This window comes from Triticum aestivum, chromosome 5B (genome assembly GCF_018294505.1).
Source record: "Triticum aestivum cultivar Chinese Spring chromosome 5B, IWGSC CS RefSeq v2.1, whole genome shotgun sequence".
In the NCBI taxonomy this organism is placed as follows: domain Eukaryota; kingdom Viridiplantae; phylum Streptophyta; class Magnoliopsida; order Poales; family Poaceae; genus Triticum; species Triticum aestivum.
The window spans coordinates 696,145,407-696,166,179 of NC_057807.1; the positions used below are offsets into that span (position 1 = coordinate 696,145,407).

Here is a 20,773-nt window from a genome sequence, read left to right on the forward strand (position 1 = left end):
AAAAAGTGTTTGAGTATTCTAAACAAAATGGTCTTGCACTTTGAAAAATGATTCATGAACTATTTAGAAAAATATCCATTTAATTTATAAAAAATACTCATGTATTTGGAAAATAAATTTCATTTTTTCAAAGAATGTTGACATATTTTATAGAATTTACATGTAATTATTTATATTTACACTACCACTGTGTATTGTGGCATGTTCATATATATTTTGGAATTCATCCCTATGTTGTAACCTGCATATATATTGTTTTGTAGGGAAAGTAAGGATTCTCAAATGATGACCTTGTTGCAAGTACCGGGGTACAGAAACAACAACCTGAAGCTATCAACAATGTCGTGGTGGTGCATCAAGAAGCAACAAAGCAGACGAACATACACTGGCAATGCAGTAGTAGGAACTTGATGCTATGAAAAAGGCCCTACCAGAGCAAAAAAAAGAACTTGGAGCTGTTAATTCCCTGGCAGAGCAACAACTAGAAATTGAAGCTGTCAAGATGGACCTGGCAGAGCAGCAGCAAGAACGTGAAGCATGTCCTGCCAAATGCGTAGCATGAACTTCAATATGTGAAGATTACGTACCCGCCAGCGAAACATACTTGAAGGTGTCAGAGAAGGCTTCTAACATCGTTGGTGGGCGTGTGGAGGTGTGCCGCCGGCGTATTTATCCTCGGTGGATTTGCCCGGTTCTGATTGTTGTTCGTCTATGTTCGTGTGTCTTCGGGTTGGATCCTTTCGATCTACGTTATTCTTCATCGGCGGCAGTTTTTGTTCTGGTGCGCTGGTCCTATGGGGCCCTAGCACGAAAACTTCCCGACTGTCTACTACAAGAAGTTGTGTCCAACTTCGTCGAGGGAGGGGCGATGATGGCGGTGCGCCTTCGGCTCGCTTCAGTGCTTGTAGTTGTTGCTAGGTGGTCTATGGATCTGGATGTAAGTTTTATTATTTCTGTTGTTTGTTGTCCTGCCAAGATTGAAGATGGACAGATCTGAAGTTTTCTCGCAAAAAAGAAGGCTCTACCAGAGCATCAAGATGAAATTGAATCCTTGATAATGGCCCTGTTAGATCTGCATAATCATCTTAAATCTATCAACACTTCCCCTTGTAGACTAGCAGGAAGAACTTGAATTCGTCAAGAATGCCAAGGAAGAGAAACTTTAGCTATGGAATGAGCTTAATGATCTTGATGGAATGCTTAAGTACATCGCCGCGATTGCGTTGGCAGGACCCATGTCTATAGCTGAGCAAACAAACCCCATCACACTAATTAATGCAATGTTTGATGGTCATGAAACTATGTCATTTGCCTAATTTTATTGTGCGGCTCTGTCCCATGGTTTGTTATTGTGATGGCTCAGAAAAGTCTGTGTGATAATCGTCTGCCATTTAATCGCAGTAAAGATAGCTGAATTGGCATTGAAATTGAATTTTCACACAAATTCATATAAAAATTGTCAAGATGGAAAAAAAATTCAAATATGCCCGCCAATTACAATATATAACAAATTCACAGTATCTACAAATTGTGAAAGTTATATGTGCCATCACCGGTGTATGGCATTGGACCCACATGTAAGAAGCCACATTACCCACGTCTGGACCCATTTGGCAGCAGCCTTGTCAGCATCTCATTGGCTCCATATCGCATTTAGCAAGTTTTTGTATGCAATCGCCATGATTTGCATGCCATTTTGTTGTTAAGCACTTATTTGGTAAGCATTTAATTACTTACAAAACAAAATGTGTTTTTTGGTAAGTTAATAAAACATGAGACAATTGATTCTATTTTAGGGAGAATGGAAGGGAGAAAACTTAGAGATGAGAGAAAAAAAATAAAGAGCAGAAGGAAAGAGTGGGATATATATAAGGAAGGATACAGGAAAGAGAGGTGAAATGGAAATCTTACATTCTTTTTAAGTAGTAGAGATAGAGATTGAATCATTATTATTATTGTAGCTCGGGTGAACAGTAAATTCTGGAAAAAATGAAGAAAAAACAAAAACAATATTTTGTTTTTGAAAAACATTGACAAATTTTCTGGGTGCTTGTAAAATTTCATCATAAAAGAACATTCGTGGAAGTCATGGAAAAAAATCGATCTCCAAAAGTGCTATTTTCAAAAGCATTTTGGAGTGCTAATTTTGTTATTTTTGCCATGACTTCCATGAATGTTCTATCATGATGAAATCTTACAAGCATCCAGAAAATTTGTCAATCTTTGCCACCAAACAATTTCAGAATTTTTTAATATGTTTTCATATTATTATTTTTGAATTTGCAATTCATCCCAAGCTAATTTGAGGTCGTGAGTAGAATATGATGTTGCTATTGCAAGCGATACGACCACTAACTTTCCTAGCTACACCCATATCTCCACTAGCATCCCTCATGACCATAGCCGAATGCTCACCATTCAATCGCAATGCCTCCACCGTGGGTCACCCTAGTTGGCGCAATTTTTTTCTTCCGATTTTGCAGTGCTTTTGCTTCTTTATTTGTAATTTTTATTCATTTTTACTTGTTGGTTTATATTTCTTCTTGTGTGTTTATTTTATATATAAAAGATCTAAACTATTCTGGGTCAAATTTTCATTTTGCACATTTGAAAAAAATATTTCAGGTAAAATAAGAAGTGCTCACTCATTAAATATGTGTAAGAACTTTAAAATGTGTATGTCTATTCTAAATAAAATGTTATTTTACTTTCGAAAATGATTTATGACCTATTTAGAAAAATATTCATTTTCTTTCTTAAAAATATTCATACATTTAGAAAACGAAATTTTCATTTATTTTAAAAGAATTTTTTATGTATTTTGAAAAAAATGCATGTAATTATTAAAGTGTTCAGGGATGTAAAAAATATTCACAAATTTTTTAAGAAAATCATATAGCAAGTAAAACGAAAATACCCTAATATATGTAATACTGTATTTAAGGAAATATCTTTAATATATCCAAAAAAGTCCATCATTTGTTAAAAATGGTCATCGTATATTGAATAATGTACATTTTGCAATTGAAAATGGCATGGGTAATGTTATTTTTTAAATCAAAAAGGAAATAAAGAAAAATCTAATGAAAATAAAGAAAGAGAATAAAGTGAAAATATAAAAAAAGGGGAAATAGGGAAAGGACAAAATAATATAAATAAATCAAGAAAATGAAAAACAATAGAAGAAATAAGACACAAAAGCCTCGCAAAAAACTAGAAAAGATAAAACCAACAGCAAAAAAATAGGGGGGAGGGGGTAACCAAGAAAAGAGACGCGTGTTGCATTAACTGGAAAGGAAACTGCCCAATCGTGTGCGCTTATCGGGTCATGACCCTTCTAAGGTGTTCCGCTAGTGAGCTCTAGCTAATGCTCGGTACACACAATATATATCATTCGCTCCACTTGCAGCGCATTTATTTTGCACATTCCTCTAGAAGTGGATCATCTAGAACATGTTCTTTTATCGTTCTTGATAACAGTTCTCAGATTTTTATACCAGGTCAGAAGGTTTGCTTGATTCAGGATTGATTTCAAAGCTAAGTTGAAAACTGGACCAGAAGGTACCGTCTACAAAACAAAATATGCAAATGCTAAGCAACGCGTTTATGTGGAGTAAATCAAGCCAAAAAAGAAATACTTCCAATGTGGCCGGCGTCCGTCTACAATTGATCCAGGATCCACCTAACGTAGACTAACTAGAGATTTAGCATCACTGCTAGTCGACTTTCCCACCCGGTAAGCAACCCCTTACTAATGAAATCACCATACGACCATGTATCTTATACCCGGGTCCCGACCTCCTTTGCCACAAGGTCCAAAGCCAATTTGATAGCCTTGTCAAGTAAACCTGATGCTGTGCATGTTCATGTTCGACATGAACCCTTCAGTTCAAACAAATCTAGCAGTAATACAATTTCGTGATCCCACTACTAGATGTACAAGACATGCACATGTTTAACATCCGAGATGGAAAAACATGCTTGATATTAATGAGGGATGTTTATACCATTTAATATGCATAGAAAAAGAAGCAATATCAATTGGGCATTTAGTTAAATAGTATGGCTCCTCATGAAGATCCATCCAAGCAGGTTCCGACTCCGCTAGGCCATGAAAAATAGGTCCGGTCTACGCTTGCTCATGTGCAACATTTTCTTCTCATATGATTGCCCATGCATATATGTCCATGTTGCAAATAATCTTGGTTAGATTTTTCTAGAGTTAATAATTTTAGTTAGATGGTACTTGACCTAGACGGTGCTATGCATCACCTTAGCAAGCAACACAGTCACTACCATTCCCAGCTATGCCCATCTCGCCACTACAATCCCTCATGTCCCTCACCGAATGCTCACCTTTCACCCACAAACCCCTCATGGTCGGTTATCCTGGTGGACATAATCTTTGTTGTGATTTTACGGTGTTTTTGCCCTTATCTGTCCTTTGTATATATTTTTACTTGGTTCTTTTCCTTTTTCTCCTCTTATATTAATTTTATCACAATATATAGAGAATATTTTTGTTCAATTTTTCTTTTTGCGCATTTTACAAACTAGTGTGTCTAAAAGAAAATTTGCTTACTCATTCGAGAATATCTAATACAACTGAAAAAGTTTTTTACTATTCTAAATAAAGTGTTTTGTACGGTCAAAACCGATTGACCTATTTAGGTTCTTAAAAAATCATTTATTTAGAAAAGAAATTTCATGAATTTACAAATTGTGCTCATTTATTTTAGAAAATGTCCATATATTATTGAACTGACCATGATTTTAAGCAGATATTCACATAATTTTCAAAAAAACATATATGTAATAAACTACACTTGAAAATATTATCCATATTTAGGAAAATAGCCATCACATATCAAAAATATTCATTGTGTGTTAAAAAGTATTCATCATGTGTTTAAAATATGTAAATTATTTGATACAAATTTCATGTGTAATGTTTATTTTCTAAATGAAAAATGGAAATAAGTGAAAATAAAAAATAAAGGACGAGGAAATATTAAAAAAAGGAAAATAAGAAGAAAAAAAATGGGAAATAAAGAAAATGCAAAACTAATAAAAATAAATCAAGAAAAAATAGCACGCAAAAAATAGAAGAAACCAGACACAAAAAACCCCGCTAAAAACAAGGAACTTTATGCAATTATAAAAAAAATCAGGGAGGAAAAGGAACAAGAAATCTAGTGTTGCATGAACCAGAAAGTAACCAGTTCGCCTGCTGTGCTTATCGGGTCATAGCGGCTCTCAGTTGTTCTACAGGTGTGTGCTAGCTATTGATCGGTACAAGCAATATAGCATTTGGCTACTGATTAAAAAAATGTTAAAGAAAGACATATTTGGCCTAAAAATCATATAAAAAGTTAGTTATTGGCCAACCTTCTCCTAAAAACATGGATCTGCTGCTATATTATTTAGCTAGCAATGGCTATTGATTCAATCCCTCTATTCTTAAGAATGAAATAAATACTTGACGAACTAGAAATTAGATAATGACATCAGCGTATTTTGATGCAAGCTAGCAGGTAGAGTAATTTAGATGTTAAATACACAATGTATCAAGTAACAAAAATTAACTTGAAAATATTATCTTGTATTTAGGAAAATAATCATCATATATCAAAAAGGAGTTTATTGTGTTTTTATGAAATAGTCATCGTGTATTTATGAAATGTACATTCTGTGATTTAAAATTCATGTCTAATGATCATTTTACAAATAAGGAGATAAATTTAAAAGAAATGAAAGGAAGAGAGAAGGCATAGAAAGAAGAACAAAAAAAGAAAATTGTTAATAAACAAACGGGCAATAATAATAATAATAATAATAATAATAATAATAATAATAATAATAATAATAAATCAAGCAAAAAACAGAAATGCAAAAAACCCAGAAGAAACCTGACACAAAAACATCGCTGAAAGCAAGTAACGCAAAAACAGTAGCAAAAACTCATGGAGGAAAACCAAGAAGAGAGCTGCGTGTTGCATGAACCGGAAAGAAAATCTACCCATCGGATGTGCTTATTGGGCCCTACTTAAGTGTTGTGTGGTCGAGTACTAGCAAATGCTTGATACAAGTGATATATAACACTCGCCTCCCGGCACCACACTCTCATAAAAGAGCAACAACGAACAGATTGGATCGAGCATACCGACGGGCAATCTAATGTCGAGACTGACCGCAGGTCATGGACACTGCTGTGGGGAGCTCCGGTTCCTTCAAAAGTCAGAGTTTTTTGCCTGGACATTATCTAAGACTTCGATCCCGACAGGTGCTGTCCTCCACTACCGCAGCATGGCCGATTCGGCGGAGTGCTCGATATGTCACGCTGCTAATAATACTTGGCGTCATTCCCTCTTTGACTGTCGCATGGCACGGTGTGTTTGGGCACTTGCTGATGAAGAACTCACGGAGACTATCATATCCCACAGAACAGATGATGTGAAGCTATGGATGCTCTGGCTGGTTGATACATTACCTTCGGCGGAATTAGCACGGTTGCTCATCACGATGTGGGCTATTTGGTGGGCAAGGTGCCGCGCCATCCATGATAACCAGTACCAAAGCCCGCTGAGCACTCATGTTTTCATCAACAATTTCTTGGCCGAACTGCAGATGATTCCCGAGAAGAAGGCATAGCCAAAGGGCCTGAACGCAAATTCCAAGGACCTGCATGCGAATGCGGGGGACCTGCATGCTAATACAGGGAATACAAATGAAGGGGCACAGCCTAACCTGTGGATTCCGCACGCCACTCATGAAGTCAAGATGAATGTAGATGGTGGTTTCTCGAAGATCGGTGATCAGGCAGCATCAGCGGTGGTTTGCAGAGACAAGCGAGGCATGTTTCTTGGTGCCTCCGCCATCATACATGACGGCCTCCTTGACCCTGCAGTTCTTGAAGCACAACCTTGCCGCGAAGCACTTTCTCTCGCTATGGACCTGCATGTCCCACTACTAGGGAAAAGCCTAGCAGCAGCGCGGGTTTTGGGCCTATTAGCAGCGCGGGGGCCGGCGCTACTAATAAGGCGCTACAGCTAACGTATAGCAGTAGCGCGGGTGGCGGGTGCCACCCGCGCTACTACTATGTCCTTTAATAGTAGCGTGGGTAAAAACCCGCGCTACTACTACCAGCGCGGGTTTTTTTTGAATTTTTTTGAAAAAATATTTTGATTTTTTCCCCTAATTTTCAAATTTCTGAATTATTTTAACCTCAAATCTCTAATCACCCCTCATCGCTGCTCAATTTAATCTCTAATCACCCCTCATCATTCCAAATCATCTAACTCCCCGTTCGGTCACCCATCCTCTCACTACTCCAGCCTGAGCACGCTTAACTTCCGGGTTCTATTCTCCCTCGTTTCCAAGTCTACACTTGTTGTTTTCCTGACAATACTAAGATGTCAATCCTATTAACCTCAGGAATTTAGCTTGAGCATGAAGTCACACATTTCACTATTTGAGTTTGAAACTATTGTTCTAAAAAATTAGTAACACTAATATTTCTTGAATAATTAGTTTGACCATAGTTTGACCATAGTTTGGCCATAGTTTGACCAGATTTGACCAAAATTCAAAAAAACTAAAATAATTATTTAGTAACACTAATATTCTAGAGTAATTAGTTTGATCATTGTTTGACCACAGTTTGACCACATAGTTTGAAATTTTTTCGATTTTTTCCACTCTAGATCTTAAAAGCCCCGTAACTTTTTTTCTGTTAGGTTTTTGAGGATTTTGAAAATGTTTAACGGGGTTCTCCTGATTAAATTTGGGTGTAACTTTTTGAGTAGATGATTTTTCATATAAAAAACTTTTTCATCCGAGTTAGTATGCAAAAGTTATGCCCATTTTTACAAATTCTCGAGAGATTTTGCAAATAAATTCGAAATTCATATTTGCAAATTTTCCCAACAATTAGACCACATATCACATGGGAAACTTATTTTCTTTTATTTTTTTGACATTTTCATCATTTTCTCTTATTTATTTTTAAAACTGAAAAGGCGATCCACAGGGGGGGTAGAGTTTGAAAATGGGACCTTTAGTAGTAGCGCGGTTTTTTACCCCCTCGCTACTACTATGGCACCACTTAGTAGAAGCGAGGGCTAAAAACCAACGCTACTGCTATCAAACTTAGTAGTAGCGAGGTTTTAAAAACCCGCGCTACTACTATGGCATGTCCCGGGGGGCACGATAGAGACTGCTTAGTAGTAGCGAGGGTTAAATACCTGCGCTGCTGCTATCAACTTAGTAGTAGCGAGGTTTAAAAACCTGCGCTACTGGTAAGTAGCAGTAGCGAGGGTTTTTAACCCTCGCTACTAGTAACTTTCTGTGTATAGGCTTTTCCCTAGTAGTGTCCAATCTATCTGTGTAGCATCCGATTGCCTTGAAGTGGTGACCAACATAGAGGCTGGAGTTCCATGCCAATATTTTTCTATCTTACAAGAGATTAAGCATCAGAGGAGATCTTTTCATGATGTAAATTTTATTTATGAAAGTAGGAAACATAATGGGGAGGACCATGCCTTAGCAAAGGCCACTGCCTCTCTTAGTTAAGGGCGCCATGTGTGGCTTACTAGTTTGCCCGATATCATCTGTATCTCTATGTTTCTGAATGTTCAATAAAGGGTGCAGTTTGGCTAAAAAAAAATAACACTCGCCTCCTGGCACTCTCATGAAAGAATCCATCGAGAAGGGTGGGCGTATATGTGTCACGACCCATCATGTGACTAAGCCAGAGCAAGGAGACGATTCGGAATAGACAAATCCAACAGTGCGGGTCGACTCGATCTAATGGTTGTGCTGCGACCGCCCTAGCATTTGCGGTGCTCGGCGGGTGCCTAAAACGGGCCTTAATATAGTCACACAAGTGCCAGAACAATACAATAAACGCCTTGACATATAGCACGCGGGTTTTCGGTCCTGGCGCCTAGGGTTTTCCTAGCGACTCAGGTTCTTACGTCGGTGGGGTCCATCCTCGCCCTGATCCCAATTCTAATCCTCTTGCTTAGTTCTCGAGTTGGAGGTGCCAGAAATCATAGATCACTCGAAACCAAATCCACTCCTCAGCCTTCCGCTGTCGGCGGGGTCGTTGAAGCAGTCGAATGTCGCAGAGACCGTCGTATGGCTCGTAGCAGCTGAGTATGATAGTTATTATGGAAATATAGGATAGCGTAGGATTTATTCCACCTTGCCTTATACTCCAAGACGACCTTGTACTCACTATATATATGCCCACGAGGCTCAAGCAATACAACGATTTCATCAAATCCCTCTCTCGCTTATAACATGGTATCAGCCTAACCGATCCAAACCCTAGCCGTCGCCCGCCGCTTCTGCCCCGCACGCCGCCCCCGGGGTGGTCGGCCTCAATGACCGCCATCGGGCACCGCGCCGTCCTAGGGTTCGTCCGCCGGTCGTTTTGACCGGCTTCCCTAGAGAGTCTTTTGCTTGAGCCCTTGCTCCGGGTTTTTTCACTCTCTCGCCGGTCGTTTTGATCGGTGTTTTTCTTTATGGTTTTCCGATCTATGTTTGATCGGTTTGTGTCGCTTGCCACCGCCTTCGACCACCGTGCGCCTCTACTCCGACACCCGCGCGACCGACCGACCTCTTCACCGACCTGGTGGCCCCGCGCGACAGGCGGCCCCTAACATCCGTCATTCGTGCGTCTGCCCGCCCGTCGCCCCGACCCGGCGGCCTCACGCGACAGACGGCCCCTCACGACTGTCGTCCATGCGCTGGGCCGATCGTCAATCTACGCCGGCTATCACCGCCCTGTCCCCGAGTTCAGCGCGCCCCTCTGCCGATCGAGCAACAGGCTGCCGCTGCCTTGCCACGTCAGGCCGCAGCGCCGCCGCCCCGTGGTTCTCCCCGTGGCTCACCGATCCGTGTCGCCGCTGGGTCGCCCCTTAGAGCTCTAGTGTCGCGCCACGTGATCTCCGCCGCCGCCCCGAGGCCGTTCCCGTGTTGCACCATCTCGCGCGCTGCCGCTGCGTCGCCCCTTCGGGCCGTAGTGCCGCAGCCCGCGGTCAACTGCCGCACCGAGGCCGTCCGCTCCAGGTCGTCCCCGAGGCTGCACCGACCCTGGCGCTGCCGCCGTGTCGCCCTGTCGGGCTGTAGCGAGCGTGGCACGCGATCCCTGCAATCACCCTGGGGTCTTCCCCGTCGTTGCCCCGACCTGTCGGCGCCATTGTGTCGACCCTTCGGGCCGTAACGCTGCGGCCCGCGGTCCACCACCATCCACGTGCGTTGACTTTCACATGATATGCGTCGCGACGCATTCCTTGGCACGGGAACGTCACCGTTCGCGCCGGTCTTCGTCAAGCTGTCTGGTTCATTATCGCCTACTTCGAGCACCGTCGTCGCACTCCTTCTCTAGCCGCCGCCGCCTCCTTAGGCCGTTGTCGCCGCTGCTCTTCTTCCGCAGCTCCACGGCGTCTACCTCGACACCGGCGACCTCCGACTCGACACCGACCATGGCGTTCTTCGCACGGCTACCTCGAGTACGGCTACGCCACCTACGCTCTCGGCTACCTCAACAAACGGCACAAAGGGCTACCGCCATGCTTGAGCAACATCATCGGTTTCCACTCCAGCAATGACTCCGTGATGCATCGACCGTTACGATTGTGGGGGTTGTCTATCGGCTTGCCTTCGAATTCTTCTCCACTCTCACTGTCTGTGTCGCTACCGTTTTGACTGCGGGGGATGTTGACTATTATTGTTATTATGGAAATATAGAATAGCGTAGGATTTATTCCATCTTGCCTTGTACTCCAAGACGACCTTGTACTCACTATATATATATATGTCCACGTGGCTCAAGCAAGAGAATGATTCCACCAAATCCCTCTATCCTTTATAACAGTAGAACTGTCCGTGGCCTTCAGTGCTGCTGCGATGGAGCATCACCGGCTGGCAATGGAGCAACGTCGGGGTCGTCGGTGCTCTGACGGAGTATTACCGAGCGGCAAGGTGCAGCGACGCGAGCTGCAATGGAGCAACGTCGGTGCAGCGACGGAGCATCATGGGGCGTGCTGCACTAATCCATTTTATGTACGGATTGCTGTACAAATCCATTTTATGTACGGATTGCTTAGGACACGTACGTATGACCGGTCAAGGAAACTGAATCCCGGGCGGGCTCGCTGTCGATCCATCTATATAAGCTAGGTACGTACCCAGGCAAGGCAAGCAGCTAGCGAGTTCAGGGTTACACGTACATACCTAGCTACTTGATCCATCTCGTACTGTACGTGCGTAGCTAGCTCTGCGATGGCCGCCGGCAAGCTGGATCCTCCCGCCGGCTACGCCTTCGACCCAACCGAGCACGAGCTGATCACCAAGTTCCTCCGCCCACGGGTCGCCGCCGGACCGGACGCCTTCTTCGCCAGCCGCCTCGTCCACGAGTTCGACGCCTACTCCGCTGCCCCCGGCGACCTCGTCGAGATGTATCAACACGCGCAAGGAACGGACAAGGGCGACGGGAAAGGGGGCGTCTGGTACTTCTTCACCCCTGCCCGTCGTCACCAGACCAACAAAGGTGGCCGCGGTGGCGGGAGGCGGCAGCGCGCCGTGGCCGACGCGGGCGAGGGTTACTACTGGCACTCGGAGAAGGGCGGGATCCCCGTGCTAGACAACCAAGGTAAACTCGTAGGCCATAGACGAAACCTCAGCTACATCAAGAAGTTGCCGGGAGAGAAAGAGAGGATCAGGATCGGCTGGTGCATGAACGAGTACAGCGATGACAAGCAAGACGGCTTGGTGCTCTGCAAGGTCTGCGTGTCTCGTCACAGGAGCGAGACCACATACGACGAGGTAATCAATGCTCCCGGTTCCAGGAAAAGGAAGGCCGCCGACGTCCAGCACCCGGATGCTCCACGTCCCCAAACCCCACGCCGCCAGGAACCACCGATCATCCAACAACCCGGGATGCTTCACGAGTATGGGCGCTGGTTCATGTCCGACGAAGGCGAGACGTTGTTGCCGCCCGGAACCGGAGTAGTGGACGACGGCAGCGTGGATCCAGGCGGGTTCTTCACCGCCGACATGCTTCAAGATTTTCCCGAGCTCCATGACGCTGTGGTGGCGCAGGGGTTCTTGCCTGGCAAACTCGACGGCGAAGTCCAAGAAGGCACTGGCGCTGCAGAGGATGAAGACGACGCCTTCCGGTGCACGTTAGATGAGCTGCTCGACTTCTGCGACGACACGACTGTACTAGTCTAGGAGAGTGGATCCTTTCACCACGTGAGGGCCGAGTGCGTGATGAAGAACTCCGAAACCTGCATCCAGTAGATGATCCAAGAGATGATGATGTACTAGTCTTGCTTAGCTTTGATGTATGTCATTGTCATGGCACACAAACACATGGTGTCTTGCTAATTGTATTGTGATGATGAACAAGCAATTAATCCGTGTGCGGCAACCTAATTGATTAATTTCTCCATTTTTCTCTCCATATATTCGTTTTGGAGTACGTACGTGATGGTTATAAGTGTTTCAGTTTCTCTGTTCATCTGATGGCCCATGCATATATGTCCATGTTAAAAATTATCTTGATCAGAACTTTTCTACAATAGATAATCTTAACTATCGATGGTTTTCGGTATGGGTGGTGCTTTGTATCAGCTACAACAAGCGATACGGTCACTACCTTTCCTAGCTACGCACATATCTCCGCTAGCACCTCATGAGTCATGACCCTCGTGGAATGCTCACCATTCACCCGCAATGCCTCCACTGTGGGTCACCGTTGTTGACGCAATATGTTTATTTATGATTTTTGCAGTGCTTTTCCTGCTTTATTTGTTCTTTTTACTCATTTTTACTTGGTTTTTTTTCTTTTTCTCCTCCTGTGTTTATTATATATATAACAAAACTATTCTGAGTCATATTATCATTTTGCACATTTGGAAAAAAAATAGTTCAGGTAAAAAACGAAGTGCCCACTGATGGAGTCATGTACCTAGGGTAGGGTCACAGACCTGATCTAAGTACCCTGCCCAGGGACATCCTTAGAAGAGATCACCTTCCAGTCGACCTACGAGGGACTCACTCGACCGACTGAAGGACTCGACCACGAAGACTCACTCGACCGCCAGAAGGTCAAGAGGCACTCTGCACTGCAACGGTCTGTAATTAAATAGACTTTATGATAGTAAAGACACTTTATGTGGGGCGTTACCAGTAACGCCCCGGACTTAACGCACCTTAAACCCTCTCCTACGTGGGCTGGCTGGGGTCCTGGCGCACTCTATATAAGCCACCCCCCTCCACAGGTAGAAGGGTTCGGCACCCTGTAACTCATATACACATCATCCACTCGACCGCCTCCGGGCTCCGAGACGTAGGGCTTTTACTTCCTCCGAGAAGGGCCTGAACTCGTACATCTCTTGTGTTTACAACCTCTCCATAGCTAGGACCTTGCCTCTCCATACCTACCCCCACTCTACTGTCAGACTTAGAACCACGACAGTTGGCGCCCACCGTGGGGGAGGTGTTTTAGCAATTTTGTGGAGAAGTTGCGATTCTTCCGAGTACTTTCATCATGGTGGCTGCTGGAGTTTTGGTCGAGGGCCGAGAGATCCGTCTCGGTGCTCTCACCTTCGTTGCCAACGACTCCGCCTGGCTCCAGGAGGCTCCACTCGACGTCGATGCGCTCCCCGTCCGCGGTGCGACGCATTTTCGCGCATGTGTCTGCGGCGTTCTGCTGCGGCAACCGTCGACCCCGTATCGGTCGACTCCCCCATCGGCCACCCTCCCGGTCTCCCGCCAGCGCAAGCGCTCGGGCCGGTCGAGGCTTCAGCGGTGGGTGAGGCACGCGGTGGCTCGCCAGACGGCCACCACCCAAGTTGCTGCAATCGAGCCCGACGAATCTCTTGACGGCCTGTTCGATCTGTCGACTGGCTCCGTAGAGACTGCATCCGAGTGCGATAGCAGTGATCCAGCGGCGGAAATCCTGATGGTCGACGGGCCCCGCAGTCCCCCTGGCTTCGCCCGTGATGGTGGGGCAGGCGACGGAGGCGACCCCGCACGAGACCACGAAGAGTACCAGCCCGAGCCACTCGACTCTCTACAAAGAGAGGAACTTCGCCGCAGGAACATGGATGCCCTGCATACTCCCATTGCAGGAGAAACCCCCGAGGCTCGCGCCTTGGAGGTGGCACGTTTGGCCAATTTGGCCGAACGCGCTCGCCTGGAGAACCTTCAGCGAGCACTCGACGAGCGCGCGCGGCAACGAGTTCCCGACACCAGTCGACGTCAACTCTTCCCGCCGACTCAGGTATATCGAACCCCAATCCAGAATTTAGCAGCTGCGACCCGTATTGCAGAGTCCATCCAGCCCTCTCAGTCGGAAGCTGGCAGAGGCTTGATGCAGATCAGGGATCTGCTCCGGGCAGCAGGTGATCAGAATTCGGCCGTGTCGCAGTCGCGCAACAGAATTCACAGTCGATCCGTCGCTGCGAATACGGTTCAGTTGGCTCACAGCCCCAGATCGCCTCCGCGGCGTGAAGGGCGCGAGAATCGGCGAGACCAATATGGAGACCGACACGACCGAGATGATAGGCGTCGAGTGCCCACTTCCCCTCCGAGGGGTGGGTCTTACGCTCCTCGGCAGCAAGATGACAGACGTCAGTTCAGTGCAGGGCGAAGAGTTCCAGTCGACCCCAGAGAACCAGGCTTCGACGCGCGATCCATTATCGTGCAAGGCTTGGTCGACCGGAACAGAGCCCATCGAGGTGGACTCGACAGAGATGCTCCTACGAGCAGTCGAGCGCATGTTTCTGGTCCGGAATGTTTCAGCAGAGCTATCAGAGCCGCAGTGATCCCTCCCAATTTCAGGTTGGCAACAGGAGTCAACAAGTTCACTGGTGAGACTAAGCCTGAAACTTGGCTTGAGGACTACCGAGTGGCGGTTCAGATTGGTGGTGGGAATGACGAGGTGGCCATGAAACATCTGCCCCTCATGTTGGAAGGTTCTGCCAGAGCATGGTTGACTCAGTTACCTCCTAGCAGCATTTACACTTGGGAAGATCTGTCCCGAGTGTTCGTCAGAACGTTTGAAGGAACTTGCAAGCGACCGGCTGGATTGACGGAGCTGCAAGTCTGCGTGCAGAAGACCAATGAGACTCTCAGGGAGTATATTCAGAGATGGATCACTTTGCACCATACAGTGGAGAATGTGTCTGATCATCAGGCAGTCTGCGCCTTCAAGGATGGTGTCAAGAACAGAGAATTGAGTTTGAAATTTGGTCGAACCGGAGACATGACCTTGAGTCGGATGATGGAAATTGCTACCAAGTACGCCAACGGCGAAGAAGAAGACCGACTCCGAAGCGGCAAGCACAAGCCGAGTCAGTCGGAGAAGGGAAACACCAGTCGGAAACAGAAGCGGAAGGCTGAACCGGCAGCTCCTGGAGAGGCTCTGGCCGTGACTCAGGGAAAGTTTAAGGGGAAACCAAAAGGATCCTGGAACCCTAAGAAGGTAAAGGATAAAGAAGGGAACGACGTGATGGATATGCCGTGCCACATCCACACGAAGAAAGACGAAGAGGGGAATATCATTTACCCAAAGCATACCACTCGCCAATGTCGACTCCTGATCCAGCAGTTTCAAGGAAAACAGTCTAAGGACAAGGAAAAGGAGTCGGACAAGGCCGAAGGCAAGGAGGACAGTGAGGAAGGATATCCGCATATCAACTCCACTCTGATGATCTTTGCAGATGCGGAAAGCAAGAGTCGATTGAAAGTCATTAACCGTGAGGTGAACATGGTTACCCCAGCAAAAGCAAATTATTTGAAATGGTCCCAAACACCCATCACATTCGACCAATCTGATCACCCGACTCATATTGCCACCCCTGGGAGGCAAGCTTTGGTGGTCGATCCAGTTGTCGAAGGCACTCGACTGACAAAGGTGCTGATGGACGATGGTAGTGGGCTAAATTTGTTGTATGCAGACACACTGAAAGGAATGGGCATTCCGATGTCCCGACTGAGCACCAGTAACATGAGCTTTCATGGAGTTATACCAGGGAAGAAAGCCGAGTCACTCGGCCAAATAGCTCTGGACGTGGTGTTTGGTGATTCGAAACATTTTCGCAAAGAGAAGTTGACGTTTGAGGTCGTGGATTTTCAGAGTGCATATCATGCCATTTTGGGGAGATCAGCTTATGCACGGTTCATGGCTCGACCATGTTACGTGTACCTCAAATTGAAGATGCCCGGCCCCAAAGGAGTGATCACTGTCACCGGTGATCGGAAAAAGGCAGAAGAGTGCTTTCAGAAGGGCTCAAAGATTGTTGATTCCCAGGTGACAGCGGTCGAGTTCGAAGAATACAAGCAAAATGCAGATCCGAGTGACTTGCTGCGATCCAAGAAACCCGCCACAGAATCTGCATTTCAGTCGTCCGGTGAGACGAAGCCTGTTCACATTCACCCGACCGACCCCGATGCAGCTCGGACCCACATCTCCACAACACTCGACCCGAAATAGGAAGAAGCGCTCATTCAGTTCCTCCGTGAGAACTGGGACATTTTTGCATGGAAGCCCGCTGACATGCCAGGTGTTCCCAGGGGACTGGCTGAGCATCGCCCAAGAGTCGACTCATCTGCAAAACCAGTCAAAGAGCATCTTCGGCGGTCCGCCGTCCAGAAGAGAAAAGCCATTGGTGAGGAAGTGGCTCGACTGTTGGCGGCAGGATTTATCCGAGAGATATACCACTCCGAGTGGCTCGCTAATGTCGTCATGGTTCCTAAGAAGGACAAATCAGTCCGAATGTGCATTGATTTCAAGCACATAAACCGGGCGTGCCCGAAAGATCATTTTCCTCTCCCTCGCATAGATCAAATTGTTGACTCGACCGCGGGATGCGAGAGATTGTCTTTTCTAGACGCCTACTCCGGGTACCACCAGATCCGTCTGTACGGACCCAACGAGGTAAAAACAGCTTTCATCACTCCATTCGGGTGCTTCTGCTATATCACCATGCCATTTGGCCTCAAGAATGCCGGAGCCACATTTATGCGAATGATTCAGAAGTGTCTACTCACTCAAATCAGTCGGAATGTGGAAGCGTATATGGATGTATCGTCGTCAAGTCACGAAAAGGTTCCAACCTGCTCGCTGACCTCGCCGAAACATTTGCCAACCTCAGAAGGTATGATATCAAGCTCAATCCATCAAAGTGCACATTCGGAGTTCCTGGTGGCAAGTTACTCGGTTTTCTCGTTTCCGAGCGAGGGATCGACGCTAATCCAGAGAAGATCGGTACTATTCTCCGAATGAAACGCCCTGTGCGAGTGCACGATGTCCAGAAGCTTACTGAATGCTTGGACGCATTAAGTCGATTCATCTCACGACTCGGTGAAAAGGCATTGCCTCTTTACCGACTGATGAAGAAGGCAGACAAGTTCGAGTGGACTCCAGAAGCTGATGCAGCGTTTGCCGAGCTAAAAGCTCTACTCTCCACCCAGCCGGTGCTTGCTGCTCCAATCAGCAAAGAGCCTCTGTTGCTTTATATCGCAGCCACAGGACAAGTCCTCAGTACTGTGCTTACGGTCGAGCGGGAAGAAGAAGGAAAAGCTTTCAAAGTTCAGGGCCCAGTGTATTATTTGTCTGAAGTCTTAACTCCATCCAAGCAAAGATATCCTCATTATCAGAAGCTTGTGTATGGAATATACATGACCACAAAGAAGGTTGCTCATTATTTCTCTGATCATTCCATCACAGTCGTCAGCGACGCTCCACTATCAGAGATTTTGCACAACAGAGATGCAACTGGTCGAGTGGCTAAATGGGCGATTGAACTTCTTCCCCTTGATATCAAGTTTGAGGCAAAGAAAGTCATTAAGTCCCAGGCAATAGCAGATTTCCTCGCCGAGTGGATTGAACAGCAGCAGCCGACTGAAGTTCACTCGGAGCATTGGACCATGTTTTTTGATGGCTCTAAGATGTTGAATGGTTCCGGTGCTGGGGTTGTCCTGGTTTCCCCCAGAGGAGATAAGCTCAGATATGTGCTCCAGATTCACTTTGATTCCTCCAACAATGAGGCAGAGTATGAGGCCCTCTTATACGGATTGCGCATGGCCATTTCACTCGGCGTCCGTCGCCTGATGGTCTATGGCGACTCAGATTTAGTGGTCAACCAAGTGATGAAGGAGTGGGACGTGAGAAGCCCAGCCATGACTGGATACTGCAGTGCGGTGAGGAAGCTGGAAAAGAAGTTCGAGGGGTTGGAGCTTCATCATATACCCCGACTGAAAAATCAAGCAGCTGATGATCTAGCAAAGATAGGTTCCAAGAGAGAGGCCATTCCGAGTGGTGTGTTCTTGGAGCATATACACACTCCGTCAGTCAAAGAAGACCCTTTCACCGAAGAAGCTCCACAGCCCAAGAGTGCCATGGATCCGACTGAGGTTGAAGTCCCAGCAGTGGTCGACTTGGTCATGGAGGTCTTGGTGGTCATTCCCGACTGGACAGTTCCGTATATCGCATATATCCTGAGAAAAGAGCTTCCGGAGGATGAGGAAGAGGCTCGACAGATCGTCCGTCGATCTAAAGCCTTTACTGTAATCAAAGGACAGTTATATAGAGAAAGCGTGACTGGAGTTGGTCAGAAGTGCATAACACCAGAAGAAGGTCGAATCATCCTTAATGATATCCACTCGGGAACCTGTGGTCATCATGCGTCCTCTCGGACCATCGTGGCCAAAGCATACCGAGCCGGATTTTACTGGCCAAAGGCGAATGAGATGGCAAAGTAAATAGTAGATAAGTGTGAGGGATGTCAGTTCTACTCGAATATGTCGCACAAGCCTGCATCAGCTCTGAAGACCATTCCACTCTTCTGGCCTTTCGCAGTATGGGGGTTGGACATGGTCGGTCCTTTGAGAACAGGGCGAAGTGGATTCACGCATGTACTGGTGGCAGTCGACAAGTTCACCAAGTGGATTGAGGCTAAACCAATCAAGAACCTTGACGCCGGTGCTGCTGTTAGCTTCATCAGGGAACTGATATTCAGATATGGAGTCCCGCACAACATCATTACGGATAATGGGTCGAACTTTGACTCGGAGGAATTCAGGGATTTCTGCAACTCTCAAGGCACACGAGTCGACTACGCTTCAGTCGCCCATCCGCAGTCGAATGGACAAGCAGAGCGAGCCAATGGTCTGATTCTCAAGGGATTGAAACCCCGACTGATGCGTGATCTCAAGCATGCAGCTGGAGCTTGGGTCGACGAACTTCCCTCGGTGCTTTGGGGACTGCGGACCACACCTAATCGGTCGACCGGAAGAACTCCATTCTTCTTGGTCTACGGAACTGAAGCAGTCTTGCCGAGTGATCTTCTCCACAATGCTCCTCGAGTTGAGATCTACAACGAAGCAGAAGCTGAACAAGCGCGGCAGGACGCAGTCGACCTTTTAGAGGAAGAAAGGGAGATGGCTCTGATCCGATCGACCATCTACCAACAAGATTTGCGTCGTTTCCACGCCAGAAATGTGAGGGGTCGAGCCTTCCAGGAAGGAGATTTAGTTCTCCGAGCGGATCAGAAGAAACCACACAAGCTTGCTCCTTCGTGGGAAGGACCCTTCATCGTCACCAAAGTTCTCCACAACGGGGCATACCGTCTTTACAACGTCGAACATAATATCGACGAGCCCCGAGCTTGGAACGCGGAACTACTCCGCCCATTTTACACTTAAGTTTATCACTCGGATGAGTTGCAATAAAGTACTCCTGTAGTTCATGGATTTCAAAATAATAGTGTCATAGTTCCTCCATAATTTTTGTCACTTTTTATTTTTGTCCAATAAAATTTTCCCCTCAGTGGGTGACTTAGCCGCGAATCCGTTTCGCCTAAGTTTGTAAAAATCCTTACCGAGTGGTGAGCCAGACTCCCACTCGGAGGCTTAGCTGCAAATCCGTTTCGCCTAAGATTAAATAAAATCCTACCGAGTGGTAAGCCAGACTTCCACTCGGGGGCTTAGCTGCAGTCCAAGTACTCGCCTAAGTTATAAAAATCCTACCGAGTGGTAAGCCAGACTTCCACTCGGAGGCTTAGCTGCAGTCCAAGTACTCGCCTAAGATTAAATAAAATCCTACCGAGTGGTAAGCCAGACTTCCACTCGGAGGCTTAGCTGCAGTCCAAGGACTCGCCTAAGTTACCAAAATCTTACCGAGTGGTAAGCCAGATTTCCACTCGGAGGCTTGGCTGCAGTCCAAGTACTCGCCTTAGATTAAATAAAATCCTACCGAGTGGTAAGCCAGACTTCCACTCGGAGGCTTAGCTACAGTCCAAGGACTCGCCTAAGTTACCAAAATCCTACCGAGTGGTAAGCCAGACTTCCACTCGGAGGCTTAGCTGCAGTCCAATGACTTGCCTAAGTTACCAAAATCTTACCGAGTGGTAAGCTAGACTTCCACTCGGAGGCTTAGCTGCAGTCCAAGTACTTGCCTAAGATTAAATAAAATCCTACTGAGTGAAGAGCAAACCTCTCACTCGGGGGCTTAGTTGCAGCCCAGTGCTCGCCTAAGATATAAAAATCCTACCCAGTGAAGAGCGAACCTCTCACTCGGGGGCTTAGCTGCAGCCTAGTGCTCGCCTAAGTTATCAAAATCCTACCGAGTGAAGAGCAAACCTCTCACTCGGGGGCTTAGCTGCAGCCCAGTGCTCGCCTAAGATATAAAAATCCTACCGAGTGAAGAGCAAACCTCTCACTCGGGGGCTTAGCGGCAGTCCAAGGACTCGCCTAA

At 46.4% G+C, this 20,773-nt stretch overlaps 1 protein-coding gene across 1 annotated transcript in view; it reads left to right on the forward strand.

Moving 5' to 3' along the window:
- Nucleotides 1-12,464, forward strand: part of LOC123117757 (uncharacterized) — a 26,457-nt gene extending 13,993 nt beyond the window's left edge. Inside the window, exon 2 of the mRNA XM_044538443.1 lies at nucleotides 11,833-12,464. Coding sequence (XP_044394378.1) covers nucleotides 11,833-12,240 — 408 coding nt within the window. The 3' untranslated portion in view covers nucleotides 12,241-12,464. The remainder of the gene's footprint in view (nucleotides 1-11,832) is intronic.
- The last annotated feature ends 8,309 nt before the right edge of the window (nucleotides 12,465-20,773 follow it).